At 35.1% G+C, this 21029-nt stretch overlaps 1 protein-coding gene across 1 annotated transcript in view; it reads left to right on the top strand.

The window, feature by feature from the left end:
* Positions 1 to 694: 694 nt before the first annotated feature.
* Positions 695 to 21029, top strand: part of Lipi (lipase I) — a 31986-nt gene continuing 11651 nt past the window's right edge. The window contains exons 1-7 of the mRNA XM_006983604.2: positions 695 to 829; positions 8510 to 8557; positions 10474 to 10859; positions 13399 to 13507; positions 15158 to 15259; positions 18928 to 19017; positions 19997 to 20164. Of these exons, the coding sequence (XP_006983666.1) occupies positions 784 to 829; positions 8510 to 8557; positions 10474 to 10859; positions 13399 to 13507; positions 15158 to 15259; positions 18928 to 19017; positions 19997 to 20164 (949 nt within the window). The 5' untranslated portion in view covers positions 695 to 783. The remainder of the gene's footprint in view (positions 830 to 8509; positions 8558 to 10473; positions 10860 to 13398; positions 13508 to 15157; positions 15260 to 18927; positions 19018 to 19996; positions 20165 to 21029) is intronic.

Raw genomic sequence — 21029 nt, 5'->3', positions numbered from 1 at the left:
ACTGTATCATTGAAGCTTTCCCAAGGCATTTTTTTCTAAAAGGAATTTTGTTTTGAAGTTGTGATCTGCATATGTAGAACAACTACTGCTTATTCTTGCTTTCTCAACATTCTTTCTGGGAAAGAAAATAAGAGGAAAACTAAAACAAGCACATGAAGAGAAAACCAGTAATAATTTTTAAATGTTTGTCATATTTAAAACAAAAATATTTTTCCTTTTCAAATTTTAGCTCCAAGAGACAAGCTAGAATCTAACATTTAAAATAGCCACTATCTTTTAGATGCATAATGACATACACATGAAAAGCTGGACAGCTTCATGGGTGTGGATTTTGTTATTGATTTGTACCTCTGTGAAGAACTTAGTTTGTAATCAAAATGATGATAAAACAAAACTTCCCCCGACTTTCTATTTCTGGTATTCTAGTAACATATTTTTTTTTAAGTATGCTTTCCATAAACATACCCTCCCATGCCACTTCTGAAATCCTGAGGTTAAGGAGTAAAGACGTCTACAATTAGGTTCCCCATTCCCTTAAATCCTACTTGCGTAGCTGAACATTTGTGAGTTATTACAGAGTCTCCGGCTTAAACATGATCTCCTAACACAAGCCAGTAAGAGACAGTCCCACTCCCTCACCTTTTGCAGATGGGGGAGGAGCAAAAGTCATTTTTACAGGAAAGCTCACCCGACAGAGACCAGCCTATCCACCCAGAACCTTAATGAATTACAGAACTTCTTTTTGGTGAATCCCAGTGTTTCTTTTACAGTTTCTGATTCCAAATGAGAATATACATTTTCCTGTGTTTGATGTGCTGGTTACGATTTGGTAAGATGTTTGTTAATAACTTATCATTAAAATGTCTGTAAAATAGTTAATATGATTTGTATTCTGTTATGCCATTGTAGTATGGAAATTTTGCTGATTATGGTTTTTATACCAAACCAGATTGCTTTTAAGAGGGTTATGTATGTGCACTTATATAGATGTGCATGTGTTTGCTAAACTGGAGCTCTATGTTGTATTCATTTGTCTGAAGATTAGAAGTTAGAGAATATTTAAAGAGGGAATAAGTAGAAACATTCAAGATAAGTAATTAAGCAGTAAGGAATTAATTCAAGGTCTGAAAATTATGACTTACTATAAATCTTGCTTTCATGTTTGAAGAAAATTATTGAATAGGTAATTTACTAGTTGCAAAAGAAAATTATCAATACAGAAGTACTTTTCTTTTTCTTGTTTCACATAATGAAAGTTCCAAATGGTCTAATGGTTGTAAGCAAGAACTGTTGATAATGGTAATAAAGCTTACTAATGTTAGTAATGTGACTTTCTGCTTTATGGATGAATGTCTTGTTCTAGCCTGGAGGAAAATGTCTTGTTGGTCATGGTTGAACAAGCCATTCCCCCTTCTAAAAATAGTAGCAAATTCATAAGTCAAGAAAAATAATAGCCCTTTGGTGGAATTTTGTGAAAGATTATTTTCTTTATGTCTTAAATATATTTTATAAATTCATGACTATGCATTCTACAAACCATAATATACCAAGTAGAAATTAATATTTCACTTTTATTTTCAGTTGAGTATTTGAACTAATCACAGTTTTTGGAAGCATTTGAGAATCTAGGCAATAGTGCATAGTTTATATTGTAAATTTTACTCACTGGGATGATCTTTTAAAAAGACATTTTAAGTTTGTGATTCGTGGTATCAGCATCTTGACTTGAAAGCTAGAGAAATTTGAACCAGACTTAGTTATCCTCTAATATCATAGTTCATAGTTATTTTGATATCATAGCACGCTTTGGCACAGATGTTCAGAGATTATTGTTTGGACTAGAATTAGCCAGTTTCCTAAATTTTCAACAGGAAAAATGGAGTTATAATTGTTAAATATTTTTTGTTTCTTTCAAAAGTTTGGCTCATTTCTGATGATTACTAAATTAGAATATCAAAACTTTTAGATATTAACAACAAACATGAAATAAATAATTAAAGATTTTTATAATTTAAAAGATGTTTTGTTAATACATGTAGACAAGTTTCTTTCATTTAAAAACAATCTCCAATCAATTAGGAGATTTTGCTGGATTTTCAGTAGCCTATTCCTTTTAATTATCTTCTGTTCTGCTTGTACACAGTTTGCCTTTCTATGCTATCTATAGTTGGTCTTTCTTGTCAACACTGAACATCATTGATAAGGTCTGCTCTCTACAAAAGGAAACATATTCCAGGAAACAAAAATGAGTAAAACATTTAAAAAGTATTTATAGACTACAAGACAAGTAGAAAGGTAGCTAAACAGAGTGTATAAAGAAATTTATCTACATGTGTATTCAAATTATATGCACGTGTATATTTATTGTAGTTGTTAATGGCTAAATTTGCAGTTTTGGGTTGTTTCTGTTATAAGGATAGGAAAATATTGTTTCTGTAGTAAGGTTAGGAAAATATTTCTGTTAGGAGCTAGATAATAAATAGTTGAAGTTTTGTGGCTCAATAGTCAATGATGTGTCTTTTCAGCTCTGCTCTCTGACTTTGAATGAAACTTTAGGTTCAATGAAAACAGAGCAGTGTGGGTCTGTTCACAAAGCTTTATTCAATTTATCGAATTAGTTACAATTTTTAAATATCACAAAAATTAACATTTTATCTTTTATATACATTTGAAATTAAGAAAGTTGAGGCTAGAGAGATGGCTCAGTGGTTAAGAGCAGCTCAGGCTGCTGTCCCAGAGGACCTGGGTTCAATTCCCAGCATCCACATGGCAGCTTACAAGTTGTGACTCCTGTTCCAGGGGATCTGACATCGTCACACAGACATACATACAGGCAAAACACCAAATACACATAAAATATAAATAAATAATTTTAAAAATATGATGTTATTCTTAGATTACTAACCAAATTTTACTTTCATGACATAGTTTGTAAATTCCTATGTTTTAGTCCTGTGGGAGACATATTGAAGACAGGTTAATTCATTTATTCTTTTCCATGTCATAGCTCAGAAAATTGAGACATAGAGATTTGGAGTCTTTTTTTCCCTCTAAAACTATAGACTTTGCCCTATGCTGTATAGTTTAAATAAGAATTTGGTTAAAATGTAAATTATTTTTGTTAATTTAAATTTTTTTTAGTATTGCATGCATAAGTACTATATTTAAATAAGTTCCACCACATCGTCTCTCCTTTTATATCCCTCCTTTATATCTACTAGCTCACTCATTGAGAACTGCAATTCTTCATTTGAATAAGGAACCCATCTTATGATTGCACTTCCAAGAAGCACTGTGTAAATTTTAATAGGAATATTATGGCAAAAACCCAGAGGACACAATCTTTCCATGAGATAAATGAATGTTAAGAGTGATCCAGGGAAACATTTGGTGCTACACTTCAGGATAAGTAGAAATGTTTTCAAATATAATTTTAGAAAGTGTTTCCATTTATAATGTGAGGAACATCTCTCTGTCCATGTAGAGAACAGTTCAATCAAGCAGCCACCCGGGAAGTATTATAAACTCTGCATTCAGTTGTAGTATTACTGCAATGTATAACTAACTGCCAACCAAACATTGTGAAATTGTACAATTATTTAACCACTATGAATTTGTTTTCATATATACAATACAGATGTATGTATCTGCACATATATATGCACAGTGGCTTTCTGCTACACAGTTTTGGGCTTCCTGCATTCTTAGCTTATACAACCCTGAAAGTCATGATGCAGATAATCCTTTCTCAGCTGTTGTCAAGTGATATTGAATTTGAAGTCAAAGATTGTAATAGTAGATGAGAGAGCACCCCCCACACACACACACACACACACCTTTTTGGTTTTTTGAGACAGGGTTTTTCTGTGTAGCTTTGGAGCCTTTCCTGGAACCCACTCTGTAGCCCAGGCTGGCCTTGAACTCACAGATATCTGCTTGGCTCTGCTTCCCAAGTGCTGGGATTTAAGGAGTGCGCTACCATTACCCGGCTTGAGGAGCACCTCTATCTCCTCCTTAAATTCATTGGTGAAAACACCATTCCGTTAAGTGAAATAAATGAGAAAAATTTGTCTCAAAGAGGATGAAAATGGACTGATGGTTCCATGAAGCATTGAGGGATAATAGACGAGGGTGGAGGGGAGGGGTGTCTTCCAACAGATACAACAGTACAGTTAGATACGAGGAATGAACTGTCTTATCTGTTAAATATTAGGTGGGCATTACCTAAAAAGATGTACTGTGCAGTACCATATAAGAAGAGGGTCTTCATTGTTATCACCACAAATAAGTGGTAAAGAAAGGATGTATATATGAATCCTCCTGATTGATCTTTATACATTATAGATGTATTGAAACATTATATTACATATTTCTTTTGATTTATCTTAGATGTTCAGTCTCATGGGTTTGACTTTGTCATATGTAACACACACACACAAAAAAAAACCATTGTAATCAGACTTCATTATCTGTAGTCTGGCATTCATTTGTCTTTTGCCTAAATTTCACCATCCTCCTTATGGCACTTCCTCCTTCTCTAATTCTTCCTCTGTATCCTCCTCCTTCTGTTCTGCTTTCTTGTATTTTTTTTTTTTAAAAACCAGTGAACTACAGTCACCAGCACCGCTTTGAAAGTAGCTGAAAATAATTTATGCTGTCCCGTCACTGAAAAGTTTTGTATCAAATGCCACTAAATCTGCATACTTTAAAAATTGGATGCTTTCATTTGAGCCCCCAAAAGACTGAAGGCACTTAGCATGTCCCTCACTCCTAAAAGTATCTGCCACGAGAGCTAGGCCTAGGCCAACTGAATATTGAGACTGTCCTAAAATAGATTTAAAGAACCTTCCTGGTTAGCTAGTCAAAATGAACAAAAAACCCCAAAGCAACAAACACCCCCCGCCCTCCCTACAAATTCCCAAACCAACTAAAACAAAAATCATTTAGGGTAGGAAAAAACTTCCAAAAGTAAATAAAGAAGAATTGGAAAATATAAATGTAATTATGGAAATATTAATTGAAATTTCCATTATTTAAAAAATTGTAGTTCAGAATTGCTATTACTTATTTAATACAAACCATTTATTTCCTATATCAATTATTCTAAATGTACTTACACTTTCAGTTTCTATTCTCATATTTATGTTAGAAGTAAATGTCACACACACAAAATAAGTGATTAGTACTCTTATGATTGCTAAAAACAATTCAGTGTCAGCAGATGTTTTTATACTTTCTTAATATTTTAATAGGATAATCACTACTAGAATTTTATTATTTTAATTTATGTTGTTGGCTGAGTATGTAGTTTATGTGTGGGCATATGTGTTTATGTTTGATATTAGGGCTATTTCAGAATTTTAAGATGACTTGAAGCTAACATAGTGGTATATACCTGTAATTCCAGAATTTATAAGGTTGAGGCTGGAGGACCCCGGAGAATAAGAGTTCAAGGCCATCCTAGTGAAATAACTGAGACTCTGCCTAAAAACAAATAAAAATTAAACAAACAAACAAATAAATAAAACCTTTAATTTTTTGCATCCTTGGGAAATTGTTGGACCATTACTATTCTATATCCTTTAAAAATATTTTTTTTATCAAAGTGTAACTTAAATGCATCAAAACGTACAGATTTAGCTGAACGCATTGACATATTTTGAAAAATACATGTACCATATTTTATAAGATACATAAAAATCATATCAATTGCCATGTAAAATATTTCCTGTACCCCAAATGTCCTATGCCCTTTGCAATTCCCTTCCTTCTTGCTTCTGATTCCACTTGACACAGATCTCCTTCCTGATACTCTGAATCAGACATCCTTCTTCTAGAATTTTATGTAAATGATTATTTCATTTTTCTAGCCCTTTATATCTTCTCCACATTTTATATATATATTTACTACTGATCAAGCTTGTCTATTGCTTGGAGTGTAATAAATTACACATACTACAACAACTCAACTCTTAATGTGTTTCTTGATTGGCATATGAGTTCTTTCAAAAGTAGGCCTTTATGGAAAGCACGCTATTATGAGCTTATACATGCTTTTATGAGGAAACGTTTTCAACTGTCAATGGTTAACATCTAGATATTAACTATTATGGTCCAATAAGGTGCACATTTTCATTATAATAATTTACCAACCTGTTTTCTGAATTGCTGTATCATTTTTTTCATTTTCTTCCATAGTGTAAATATGTTTCATAAGCTTCACATCCTCAATAATATTCCCCTTTTGCTAGTCTTTAGCATTTAGCATTTTGGTGTGTGCACAGTAGCATATTGTTTTCATATTAATTTACATATTTTGGATGGCTAATGATGTATTGTTTCTTGGGATACTTTGCCATTATATGTGAAGTGTCTTCAATTCTTTTGCCAAGTTGAAAGAGAATGTTATTTTGTCTTCTCTTTATATGCGTAGTGCACACATGCTCTCACATTCATACATAGTTCTTAAATATATGTGTTTCATGTGTACATATTGCTGTATATTAATATTCATGTTAATGCAAGGAAACAATCCCAATTCATTAGATAAAGTACAATTTATTTGTCTCTTTTTCTTCAAGCATATGTTTGTAACTATCCAACAAAGCCTGATGAGTTCATCAATGGGAATATAAGCAAAGAAAAGGTCTGCCTCTATCCAGGCATCATTCAGTAGGGAGGGGGAGGATCCTCTAACCCACGCATGACTGTTGATGGGCTCAGTCTACTACAGGCTCATGGCAGACTGAATCATCTGTGGTGACAGCATGATTATGTTGGATGTGGCATGCCCAGAAGACAGTATTTCACGGTTCTTCCCCTTTCTTCTGGTCTTACTTCTTCCCATCCACCTTTCTGTATGTTTACTGAATAATAAGCAGATGACATAAATGTCCTATTTAGGCCCAAACACTCACCTGTCACTTATTCTAAGTACTATGAGCAGGACTTTTGATTGAGGTTGGGAGTAGCACTAGCCTATAGGTCTAAATGTAGATGTTTAGAATGCAGCTTGTCAATTTTGCCAAACAGCAGTAGTAGCATCTCATCTAGGGCCAAAGGTCTCTTTATCTGTGGATTTTTGGCTGGGTTTACATTACAGACATGAATTCCTTCTTTCAGAATGGGCCTCAAATCCATTCAGAGAGAGCAGTCATTTACCCACTCCATCCCCAATAGACGGGTCACTCTTCCATTAAGTGTGTCTTTTCGGGTGCATTGGTATTGTTGTTCAGAGGGTTCACAGTGGGGTAAACCATGCTGATGGCTGGTCTGCTGAAGCAGCTGGTTAGCACCACCTGTCTCTATGAAATTGAGCCAGCAGGGAGAAAAAACTAGCTGAACCTTCTCTCTGCATCTTCCAGCCACTGCCTGTGATGTCTTTAGCAATAGGATCTTATCAACTAGATCTGGTGGACAACCAAGAGAAGTGGCAAAAGCCTGGGGTACTGGGCTCCCCTGTGGCCTCTTGGTCAATAACTAACAAGGAACTATGCCATATCTGGCATTGGGGTTTTGAGAGCAGCATTACTGGGCCTTGTATGCTAACTCCCTCTCCCTTCTGAAATTCTTTCTATAACTCTCTCTGTGTCTGTCTGTCTGTCTGTCTGTCTGTCTGTCTGTCTGTCTCTCTCTCTCTCTCTCTCTCTCTCTCTCTCTCTCTCTGTGTTCTCCCTCTCAGTGATTTTAAGGTATTTTCTATTTTTGGAGTTAAAAAATGGAAATCTTGTGCTACCTTGAATCGAGGACTTGTCTAATTTTCTATATTCCTTCTCACCTACATTCTTATTAGTAAAAGTTGGATGTGTCATAGGATAAGGATGACTTACGCTGTTAACTTTCTGTGAAATTCTGCTTTATAACATTCAAAGTTAAATCAATATCTGTTTTCACAATCACTTTCAGTATTTTAAATGACTTTTTATTGAACCTAATATTTTTACTTAAGAATGACAACATCAGGCCTGGGGAGATAGTTCAGTGGGTAATGACCCTTACTTTGAAAGCATGAGTTAGAATCCCCAGTACCCATGAAAAAGGCCGGCATACCTGTGTCTATAACACCGACATTAAGGACCAGAGACAAGTGGACTTTTAGAGTTCCCTTGACTGCCAATTTAGTTAAAATGACAAATGACCAGCTTTTGGGTTAGTGAGCTATCCTGTCTCAAGGCAGTCAAGTTGAGAGTGATAAAGGAAGACACCTGCTGCCTTGCTACGGTCTCCTCATGCATGCACTGAGAAGATGGTACATTGATGTGCATCCAACACACACACACACACACACACACACACACACACACACACACACACACCCCATATCAATAAATGTAACATAATCATGTGTGAGTAGTATCTTTCAGGAAAGGCATAAGGTTGTTAGTTCCCAAGCATTTCCATTTAAAGTCCCACTTTGTACACTTTTGTCTGTCTGATTAATTGTTTCAAAAGGAAAAGCAGAAGTCATTGCTATGTTCGTAACCTGAATTTTCTGTCTTAATATTTTTAGGGTATTTAAATTTGCCATCGAAAAGCAAGAGAGTTTATAAAAATCTTGGTGAGTCTGATTGAGTGAATTTTCTCTAAATGTTGGCGAGTTTGTTGAGCTTGCAAACCAGGCCATGCAGCTCTGTCCTCAGTTAATGAAGCAACCCTCTGCTCTTCTTCCACCAAAGGACTCTCCACAAGGAACCGCGACACGAGTTAATTTCCCTAAGTTTTCTCCATCCTTTGTCTTCATTCTTGTCGTAATTTTAACACCTCCTCCCTTCACGTGTTCCTGCAGAGGGAGATTTCCCTATTTTATATGATTTTATGATTAGAATATTTATTATGCAGTTGTGTTTTCCTTTAACTGTAGTTTTGATTATCCTGTTCTTCACCTCATCCTGTTTTTTTCTAACTTCTAAAATTTGTCTCAATAACTTCTTTCTCTTGCTTTTGAAATGACATTGTTTTCTTCTATTCTGAATAAGAATGTTGTAAAAAAATAGTAATTGATACTACACCTGGGGATAGATAATTCATTTTTCTGATATCTATTTAGATGTAGGTCTTTCCTCCTTATTTACGTCAGAGGGATCTTCCCATTAAAGGCAAAGTCTTTCATGGTTTGTAACCAAGCAGCTGTTTGGATTATTTGATTATATTTCACACTTGTCCAAATTTGGTGATAAATGAGGTGAATATGTATGACTCATACAATTTGTTCAGCATAGCAAGTTTATAGCCACCATGGGTCTATACGCTCCTCCTTACTTCTTTTTGCTCTGGTACTTGCTATATATGCAGGATCAAAGCTCTTCTAACTGCATATCCATTGTTAATCTGGGAATATTGTGCAAATATTAGAGCCTCTTAATTGGCTTCTTTCCTCTAAATTACTGTGGCATGAATGCATCTGTACTTTCAAAATTATAATTACCATTAGCATTGTATATTATGTGCAATATTAAAATAATTTTGTTAGTTCTTTTCTTTTGTTTTCTTGTACTCAATTTTTAATTTTGAATCACTGAGATTCAAGTTTACTAATGCTTTTAAAGTATTTGACAAGTGCTGAAAAATTTATTTCCTAAACAGAATTACAAAATTAATGTTCTAGAAGTAGTAAAAACCTATGCTCTCATAACAAAAAATCTTTTATGCTTATGCTGGTTCAATAATTCACAATTCTGAAAAACTATAAAAAGCTAAATATAAATCAGCCATTATTTCACTGCCTTACAGAGATCACTGCTGTTGAAAATTTTTAGTTAGTTCACTTTCTGGCCTTTTTTCTAAGATGGGTTGATTAATAGATTTTATCATTGCATTCTCTCAGCATTCAATATATGTATTTTGTATATCTACACTCATCAATATTGGTGCAATTTATTTCCTCTTTCTCTGTCCTCTTTTTCTCTCCTCTTTCTCTTTCTCTTCTCAGGTTCTTGCTATCTCACCAAGGCTAAGCTTGAGCTGAAGGTACTTCTGCCTCACACTTTCAAGTGCTGGTATATGCCCTAGAAAGAGTTTTTCACTATTTTAAGTTTACAAGCAAAATGATGCCATATTATTTTGGTTTGTATTAATATAGGTAATGTTGAGCTAAACAGTTTTATTTCTAATAAGTAAGTACACTTCTGTAAAGCTTTTGTGAAAAATTCACAATCAATTTATCTACTGTTACTGTTGACCTTCCCATGTGATTAGTAACAGCAATAATTTCAGTCTGACATATTCCATTTTATTTTAGAGGGATGTTTGTAATTTTTGACCTATCACACTTGTTCATATTTGTCATTATTTTTATTACTTCTAGTTCAGGAAGTCTTTTTGCTTGACCCGTGTACAGCTTTAGCCCAGTAGATGCTCAGTAAATCATGTTAAAGTACTAATGAAATAGAATTCTCCTGCTCAGTTGTATAATATTATACCAATAAAACTGCAATCTTATCCTAATGCCCAGTTTGACTTTTTTTTTCTTTACAGAGAATAAGAAAACATGTCTTGAATTCTCAAAATTAAATGCAATGACTTCCTTAAAAGATTTATTTTACCCCAAACTAAAGATAATTCTGATGTTGTACTCAAGGGACAATGTAAGCTGTGCAGAACCACTGTTTGAGTCCAATAACTCTCTTAATGTACGTTTCAACCCGTCAAAGAAAACTGTCTGGATTATTCATGGATACAGACCCCTGGGATCCATCCCAGCATGGCTTCATAAGTTTACTAAGGTGTTATTGAAACACGAAGATGTGAATCTCATTGTTGTAGACTGGAACCAGGGTGCTACAACACTCATTTATAATAGAGCTGTTAAAAACACCAGACTAGTTGCTGAGCATTTGCGTGAGTCAATTCAAATTCTTTTGGTAAGTTTGAAAAATTGAATGTATACATGCTACACAGTATATGGTTTGTTATATGACACCACGAAATTAAGAGATTTTTTTTCTATAAGCAGTTGGAACTTTGCCGTAGACATAGTGATCTTTTTAGCCTTGCTTTGTCTACTCTAAATAATTTTATATGATTTTTCAATGTGAAAAAACTTTTATTTTAAACTATTAAAAATTTAAAGCTTTTTCCAACCCTGAATTCAGGATGCATTAGTGATCTTATGTGGGGAGTAGACATTACTGTAATTTCAGTACATTGTTTTAGTCATCTCTTCTAAGAGCTGGCTCATATGTTTGTTGTTGGTCAAATGGCAATTGGTAAATATAAAAGGAAACCCATTTGGAAAGTGGTCCCTTCCCAGCTCAAAATGTTGTTCTCAGTGTCCTCCAGCTCTGCTGCCCTTGAGCTGTATCGATCAGATTCAAGGCTGGTTTCAGGTCATCTATTTGGTGCATAATTCTTGCTTACTATGCCAACCTTCAGGGTAGTTCCTATCTGTCCTGAGAACTGGTAGTGGCAGTAAGGTTTTCAGAGAAAGAAAGGTCGTGTTTGAGTTCTTTGGGTGTTCTTGGTTTTGAAGTCTGAATTTTTGTTGCAATGAGCTTCCAGACCTATGCCAAGTTGAACAAGCGGAACACAAATGCGTAACACAAACACACCAGGAGTCGGACTGGAGGGCGTCAAAGCTCGAGTCTGTCACCTCTCATCTGTGTGACTTTGAGCAATCACTTCACCTCGCTGCCAAGTTTCTTTGTTTCTACACCCAAAGTAATAACATTCGATTGTCTCTTGCATGAATTGTAAATTCAAATAGAAATATACATTATACACATGTAAATGTGTATATGCTTAAACAAGACATGACATTTGCTTATCTGTGAATAAAATAGTTTTTCATTATTATTTTTGAAATGACAGTTTTAAAAACATTGTGACCCAAGAGAGATGAAGAGGAAATAATTGATACAGAGGAAATTGACCGTGTGTAAAACTGAATAATTGACTTTTTCCTGAATTATGATTGCCTCTAACTGATAAACAAAAACTTCATAATGTGGAAAGCATGGGTTAAGTTGATAATTTAAGGAAACTCGTAGGATTTTGCTTGCAAAGGATTTATAGGAGCTGGGAGAAGAGTAGCCATAGCTTTATGTTTTGAGAAATACTCCTTCAGCTTTGGGGACATTGCTTGGAGGCATTTGAAGAACAGAATTGCTTTGTGCTGGGAAAGTCCCTCTCTGGCTCTCCAATAATGGTGAAAGTTCAACATCATTTTATTAGACTTCAGGCATCACTGTGTAGTCTGGACCATTACCAACACCTTTCAGCTCCCTGAAGTCTGCTGGAAGAACCACACAATCAGTGAGCTCACAAAGCTAACTACCTGAGGCAAAGAGATGTTCACACACTGACCTTAGATTCTTTTTCTGTGCTATGTAACCTGCAATCCTGGAACCCACCTTAAGTCCAAAACAATTCATCTTAGCATTTCCAAATAAGAGTGACTTTTATACTTTTACTGGTTCTGCTAAGAGGCATTGGTATACTCGGAAAGGAAAGCAGAAGAAGGCTAGCATATATTTTGTAATCAAACTGATCCAGGCTTGTATGTTAGTCAATTTGAGCCACTATGATAAACACTGTAAATTGACTCTGTACACAAAGACATTCATATCTCACAGTTGTGCAGACTAAGAGGCCTAAGAGAAAGGGCCTGGTGGATTCTGGGTCTGTTAAGCATCAGGTTCTGGTTCATAGTTGCTATCTTGTTACAGCACTTTTGCACTATGAAAGAACCAAATAAGCTTTTTTAGGTGTCCTTTATTAGGACATTAGCTCCATTCTTGAAGGCCCCAACTTTGTAATATCATCACCTTCTCTGTGACTCACTCCCTACACAGACCATAACATTAAAAGTTAGGAGCTTTAGCACATTAATTTTCAGTAGCACAAACATTCAGACTTTGTGACTTAAAACACATATATGTAGCTTTGTACACGACTTTAACTTGTGAGCCTATTTCCTTAGTAAAATGGATATTCGCTGAATGTTAGTTAGTATTTAATACGTGCCAGGCAGAGTTTTAAGTAATAGGATGGATATGAATAACTCAAAGGGCAAACAGGAATATTAAATATGAAACTTACAAAGCACATGTTGAGGTACCCAGAAACAAAATAAGCAGCCAATCATGCTTATTATTACTATTTGATCATTAAATGCCTTGATAACTAAATATTATTTTATAGATCTCACTCTACATTATGGATGATTAAAATTTAAATCCACAGGTGAAGTTTAATGATGTTACTGGAAATATAGAGGAAAATCAGATATTTCATGATGCAAGCTGAACAAAGCTTTATCTTTTCAAAGTTATAAGTCCCCTTCCTTATGTCCCAGAAATATACGAAGTCAGAATCTATAACGAAGTTCAGAGAATGTCAATATATTAGGAATGATTTGTGATTGCTCAAATTAAAATTATTACATTGTATTTTCAATTACAGAAGCATGGAGCATCTCTTGACAATTTTCATCTCATAGGCATGAGCTTAGGTGCTCATATTAGTGGTTTTGTAGGAAAACTATTTCATGGTCAACTTGGAAGAATTACAGGTAAAGCTATTCTTTTTTCCTTTTGTAAAATTATCATTTTAGATGCTGAGTGGCGGTGGCGCACACCTTTAATCTCAGCACACAGGAGGCAGAGCCAGGCGGATCTCTGTGAGTTCGAGGCCAGCCTGGTCTACAGAGTGAGATCCAGGACAGGCACCAAAACTGCACAGAGAAACCCTGTCTTGAAAAAAAAATATATCATTTTAGCACAATATACCCACTAGAGTTTATTCTATTTAAAACCTGAAGGCACAGCTACAAACTATATCCAAATATTACTTTTTCCTAGATTGTTAATTCTTCCTTAGTGATTATGATGAGTAAGAAAAGCAAGTATTGAGTTTGGTAGTTTTATCTAAATGTCAAAGATTACATGGAAAAGTTTGGTCCATTCTTTTAAAAATCATTTATTTATTAGCCAAAAATATTAACTACATAGTTCATTCTCACAAGCACTGTTGAATTTTAATTTTAATTCGCTAATGCACTCGACAAATCAGTAGTTGCTATTCAAGTCTAAGACATCCTCATTCTCGTGTTCACTCAGATTCACACGGTGAACTTAACTGTAGTTAAAGGCAGCAACCACGTGGTGCTCACACAGATTTCCATCCTTTTTCTATGTCAGGTTTATTAAGCAATTATCCATATCCATATCACTAGAAAGTTTATAATTCCAATTAGTTATAAAGGATAGCATTGTCTTAATACAATTTCATAAAAGAAAGGAAGGAGAGGTGAAGTTACTCATATTGACACAGATGTTCATTTACCTGTTGCTCTGACACCACAGAACCACGAAAGTATAAAAGATCAAAAATATAGATTTCTTACATTCAAAAAATTTAGAGGAAGAGAGAGGTGGGGTATTCTGTCAAGCAGGCTAAAATAAAATAAGGGTGATAGAAGAGTGTGAAATGAACAATAGTTAAAATAACATTAATTTATAAATTAATGTGGGTTAAGGAAAAACTTGTGTAAGTCAGTTTTTTTTCCCACTTCTGCTACATGGGTCTGGGAAACTGGATGTCTCTTCCTCAATGGACTAAATTTTATTCCAATCCTTTTGCTACCAGGAAGTCATGATCTTAGGACTTCAGTTATATATCCATATTTCATGGAATTTATAACATGTTCCCCTTAAGGATGTATAGGAAACTCTTGGGAGAGGTGAATGCTAAGTAAATAGTAAATTCATTCCATTCATGAACCTGAAGAGTATTGGTATCTAAAAAGTATTCTAGACCTATAGACAGATATAGGATGAGGCCAGTAAGGAGAATAATTCAAGAGAGGTCCAGATGGTATTCATTAGCTCTTTTCCTCAATCAGGAGGGAATCTCAGTTACTATTAAATACAAAGTTTCATAGCTTACTCCATCTGCTCCATCGATAAAAATGCTAAAAATATCTTAATAATATTCTGCCAAGATATTTCTCCTGTGTTTGGACCACCTTTGAAAGTTGTCAATAAATATTTAAATAATGAGGGCACTTGTCACTTGTCAAATTCAGTAACTTTAGATATGTTTGGACATGTTTAAACTAAAATTATAGACACTTATATTTATAATTGACAATACTGCAAGTTTAAAAAATAACGAAGTAGTAAAGCATAATTAGACTGACAGTTTCTATTTTGCATTTCAGGCCTTGACCCAGCTGGACCAAAATTCTCTGGAAAACCCTCAGATAGCAGATTAGATTACACTGATGCAAAGTTTGTAGATGTCATCCATACTGATTCCGATGGTAAAAGAATAAGTTCCAATGAGTTTTGTGTTTGAAAGCAAAATGTGGAATGTAGATCTGATCTCGAGGAAGGGGTTGTAAGATGAGGAAGAGCTGTGGATAAAATGTCTGGGGTTTAATGAGTTTTTTTTTTTTTTTTGTGTGTGTGTGTGTGTGTGTGTGTGTGTGTGTGTGTTGTTTGTTTTTTTGCATTGACTTCTGGTATTGTTTACCTTGTGTTTATTTATTATTTCCTTTTTAGGTTTCAAGAAGCATCTTATCATTGTAAAACATTGAAATTTCATTTTAAAATAATCGTCTTTATTTTATTGGCAGTCATCGACTTGATAATATTTCTTGCTATGCTCAATGCTGCTATTTAGTTTACTGTTCATTTTCCTCTTGTGATGTATACCAACTGGAGTTAGCACAACATTAAAACCACAGATAAGGACTATTTTTCTATGAGGAGAGGACACGTTCTCTATTGACTTTGTCTTTATAATGCTCTCCAATGGGGTGTTGGTACCATTGATTAGAAAATGCTGGACAAATTCATTAGATAAATTACTGAGACTATCCTGAGGCTTTTTTGTTTGGATGAGTGAGTTTATTAAATGGGGGGGGGCAGCGCCTGACTTTGATGTCTTTCTGGATTAAATCTGGCGATACTAACATTGACTAAACCTTTCTACACAGCACTGAGTCTCTTGGTTACTTATCAAACTCATTTCAATGATATTTTCTGCATGTATGTTATATAGCCATGTTTATGGTTGCACTACTTACAATAATAATAGAAGCAGTCTATCCATGAATGGAAAAAACATATGGAAATTTATATAGCCATAAAGAAAAATGAAATCATAACATTTTGCAGGCAAATGGGTGGAAAGGGAAATAATTATATTAAGCAAGATAAGCCAAACACAGACAATTATCCTCCTTCTTTTATCTCCCCAATCTAGTTTTAAAATTATGTATGTGGGGGCTGCAGAGATAGCTTTCTGGTTAAGACAATGTACTCGTCTTGCAGAGAATCACGGTTTGATTCCAAACACTGATATCAGCCTTTTCACAAGTGCCCCATAATCCCAGTTCCAGGGGGTATCAGGTACTTCTCACCTCTACAGACGCCTGCAGTTGTGTGCACTTGCCCCTAATGCAGATGAACTCACATACAAATCATTGAAAATAATAAAAATTAATCTTTAAAGTTATGCTTTTGTATATATGTATACGTATTTATATTTATATGTGTGTATGTGTGTGTGTGTGTGTGCAAGTGTGTACGTTCTCAAACTACAGAGGGGGTTATAGAACGGGAGAGAGGGACATTAAGGCAGAGGTGAAGGGGTAAAATAGTGATGGCTATAAATATGTGTGAAGAAAGGAGAAAGGGCAACTACCTAGGAGAAGAGAGAGAGCTATTGGAGGGAGCAGACCATCAGGGAGGTCAGTTGGAGAGGGAAACAAATGAGCACCCGTGTTATGAGATAAAATGTATGAAAGCCATAAAACACCATTACTTTGTATGATAACCTAAAAATAATTAATAAGAGAAGTTAAATTCAAAAACTTAAAAGGCCATGTCTGCTATACATATATTCTGTAAACCAAAGGAGTGAATGATCTAACCTTTCCAAACCGACTCGCTACCATGTGATTGTGGCATGCCTGCCTTAAGGACCATTTGTGAGTTCATAATGAATACCTGTTGTTTCTCCCTGATGGCTGTGAAGCCCTCCTGTTTTTATCCTAAGTCATTGCCATGTGGGAGATCTGTCCCAACAGGTGCTTCTTGGTTTTTAACGTTCATGTTGACTGTTATGAAGATAACACGGAGATGTCCGAAATTCCTTCAATAGCTGACTTTCTTATAGGGCAGTGGTTCTCAACCGTCCTAATGCTCTGAGCCTTTCACTACAGTTCTTCATGTTGTGGTGACACACCACCAACTGTAAAATTATTCTCGTTGCTACTTCATAACTGTAATTTTGCTGCTGTTACGATTGTAATACAAATATCTGCTATGCAGGATATCTGATATGTGACCCCCAAAAGGATCATGACCCATAGGTGGAGAACCACTGTTCTAGGGTCATATTTAGAATGCTAGAATTCTTTGTTTAAATCAAACAAGTGAGTAGGTTATGGGGCTGGAAGAGGAATTCTCCACTGCTGCAGCAAAGTCACACTTGCTTCTATGAAGTATAAGGATTTCTAGTGAAATAATTTAAGTTGGCCTTCATCTTTATACATTGAACACCCTTCTGTCTGCTTCTGATGCTGTGCATGCCCAGGAGCTCCACGGCTTTCTGCCATATCATGACATATTACTGAATTCTGTTGTATGCTCTACCTAAATTGAGTTGCTGTATCTTGATCCATACTCAGACACTAATGTTTATTTGAAGAATGCACTAACATAAAATTGCTTGTACCCTAAGCTAAAGTATTTCCATCTTATCTGGCAGCAAGATTTCGTATGTGAGTATAGTCTCAAGTTTCCTGAGATTTATATCCTGTCTCAGGCTCTTCTGGGTTATAGACTGCAATACTGGTAATGAATTCAGAATTTGAACCTTCTCCAGAGCCCTGGAAATCTACAGGTTTAGAGAAGCCCATAAATCATAACCATATACCCTCATGCCACCCTAACTCAAATTATCCCCATGAAGGCAGCAAGCTTCATAGGTTTTGCCACTGAGTAAATCTAACATCAACAAGCTCAAGGCATCATCAGCCAAAGTGGGAGTAAGCATCACAATGACCTGAGAGGCTGCATGCGACCTCATATTTTTTCCTCTTGTGGTGATCATTACCCATTATATCTTACCCACATTCTTTGTGGACCCCAATCTGCTCCCAGATATCCTACTAACTCTCTGTTTCCCATCCTTCATTTATTCATTTCAGTTGTCAAACTTCTAAACTGCTTGGTGAGAAATTCTCTAGCCAAACTATATTAAATATGTTTCCATTTTTAATTTCCACTTTAAAAATATGCAAGGACTACCCTTGTCGGGTGTTTTTTCTTCTTTCCATTGCATTTATTGCTCTCTGATAAATAGTTCTTTTACTTTCTCTTATATTTTTCTGTACCACATGTCATTTCTACTGCAAAGATTTTCCTCCCCACCCCCCGAAGTGTCAGGATTGGCCCACAGTAAACAGGTGGAGAATAAATGTGTAAAATGATTAACACATGATTTTTGTGAGAATTAATTTAAAAACATAGTGCCAGAAAACTGCTATTTAAAAATTTGCATCTGTGTATTGTGGTTCATACTTGTAGTCTTAGAATGTAAGAGACTGAAGAAAGAAGATTGTCCTGTGTTTGAGGCCAGGCTTAGGTTACATAGTGAGTTCCAGGGCAGTCTGGGACATTTTTATATCTATATCTCAAAAGAAGGGGAAAAAGAGGAGATGGAGGAGGATACAAAGGGGGGAGGGGAAGGATGGAGGAGAGAGACAGAGGCAAGAGTAGCTGGAGACAGAAGAAACTAACAAAGATAAAACAGAATTTATCATTGATTGGAAACTTTTAAGGAGCGAGTTTAATGGGTGTTAGCAGGTGTACACACACACACACACACACACACACACACACACACACACACACACACACGGTTTCTCAAACAACTTTTTATGCCTTATAATTTTATGGGTGTTTCCCCCTCCACTAGGTTTAGGCATTCTAGAGCCATTGGGACATATAGATTTTTACCCAAATGGAGGAAGAAAACAGCCAGGTTGTCCTACAACATTTTTTTCAGGTAAATTTAAAAGTATTTACATTCTTTTTTCTTTTATTGAAAATAGATTTTTTTCATATAATATATTCTGATTACAGTTATACATGATTCAAAATGATCTGAGAAAATAATTCAACATTTTGCTTTCTTAATCTGTGGGTAATATTTTGATATCATAATTTTGTCTTAATGACATAGGAGAGTTATTGGTAAGAAATAATTTCAATTGATACCACTCAATATACAAATGTTACTAGCATATCCAACATTTGCCCATGGATGAGACCTGTTTTGTGTGTTTGCAACAATTTTAGGTCATTATTTTAAGTATGAAGAGGAATTTTAAATCATCTAGAAAAACACACATAGCTAAAGTACCCTAGAGCTTGAGTTTGAGCCCATAATTTAGCACCTGTGGTCAACCTAGTACTACATAATCACAAATTTGTCAATTCTGACCACTTGGTTGTCCCATATACAGAGTGATGCATGGCCTCTGAGTGTGGAATCTGGCTCACTCAATATCATGGCAGGTTAGCACATGATCAAATGTTAGTGTGACTAGAGAAGTTTAAACTAAAGGAAAAAAATACGAAAGATTGGAAAGACAAGTGAGCTGAATGAGACATAACACTACTTGACTCCAGGGGCATGTTTAACTTTGGATCAAAATTTTACAGGTACAGAATTAGAGGGAAAGATATTTAATAGTAAACATTGCAGCCATGTGTTTTCAGAGACTGTTAAATTTAAACAGCTATACTTTATGGCTTATTACTTTATGAAAATGTTTTGTTAATTTCATGAAAAAGTCATGCCCAATTTAAGATTTTAATGGGATTTTTTTAATAGGTTGAGATGTAACTGTATTGTGGTCAATGCTTTGTATATAGGAGAAATATAGAATTTAATATAACTTAAATGGTCAGTTTTTCTCTAATTCACTTGAACTTGGTTCTGTGTTTTTACAGTTGTTTTGCTTGTTTTTCTCACCCTCAAGGAGTTAATTACATAAAATGTGACCATCAGAGAGCAGTTCACTTGTTTATTGCAGCTTTTGAAACAAATTGCAATTTTGTTTCATTTCCTTGTGCGTCATACAAAGAGTATGAGAATGGTTTATGTGCGGACTGTAGGAACGGTTATGGAGACACCTGTCCTAGGCTTGGTAAGGGAACTTGTTATGTTTATTATAATTCCTTTTGAAGATGAGTAACATCATTGTGGTAGTATTTTAGGCTGGAGGCTAAAATGTGCTTCATATTAATCTACTAACATGTTATGGTTTGGGGGAAATTATCAATGGGGATAATGGTAGACTCAGATTCTATATTTCCTACCATTTTTCCCTAAGGAATTTGCTCACCCCTATTTCTATACATAGAGGCAGAAACTTCTCCATTCTTTGTGCACTAGGAAGTTTTTTTGCTTTTGCTTTTAATAGGAATCTTAGGCACAAATGAAGAGGTGTGCATCATAGCTAGCTTCACATTTGCTCTCAGCAGGAAGTCAACAATTACACGGGATTCATGCTTTCTATATCAGTAAAACTTAACAAGGACAGTTACATTGGGAGCTTTTGAAAAGAAAAGTCTGCCAATGGAAAATTGAAAAAAAAAAGTCCACAAGAAGACGGCATTGATTGGAGCAGACAATGAGGACATAGAGGGCATAATCAAAGTATATTATGTATATATTATATATAGGGTTAAAATGTGAAAGAATAAATGAATAAATAATATGTGTTGAGGTAAAAAGAAAAAAGAGTCGACCTTGAAAGAGTTCCAGACATTGTTCAGTAATTTCCAAAGAAAATGCCAGGTACCAGCATGGTATAATTATATCAATATCTGGTTAGTATCATAGAAGGGTTTACCAGAAATATTTGCAAAGTTAAAGGTTCTCTAGGAATGGGAGATGATTAAGAGGACCAAAATGAACCCACTACACCAAGCTTGACTCAGCAGTACTGGCTATATAAAGCATGATCTATCCAGGATTTGTCAAATCCACTTTCCATAGATTTCTGCTGT

Source organism: Peromyscus maniculatus, chromosome 12, assembly GCF_049852395.1.
Source record: "Peromyscus maniculatus bairdii isolate BWxNUB_F1_BW_parent chromosome 12, HU_Pman_BW_mat_3.1, whole genome shotgun sequence".
Lineage (NCBI taxonomy): Eukaryota > Metazoa > Chordata > Mammalia > Rodentia > Cricetidae > Peromyscus > Peromyscus maniculatus.
Note: the sequence above shows the minus strand (reverse complement) of the source record. Positions and strands in the feature narration are given on the sequence as shown.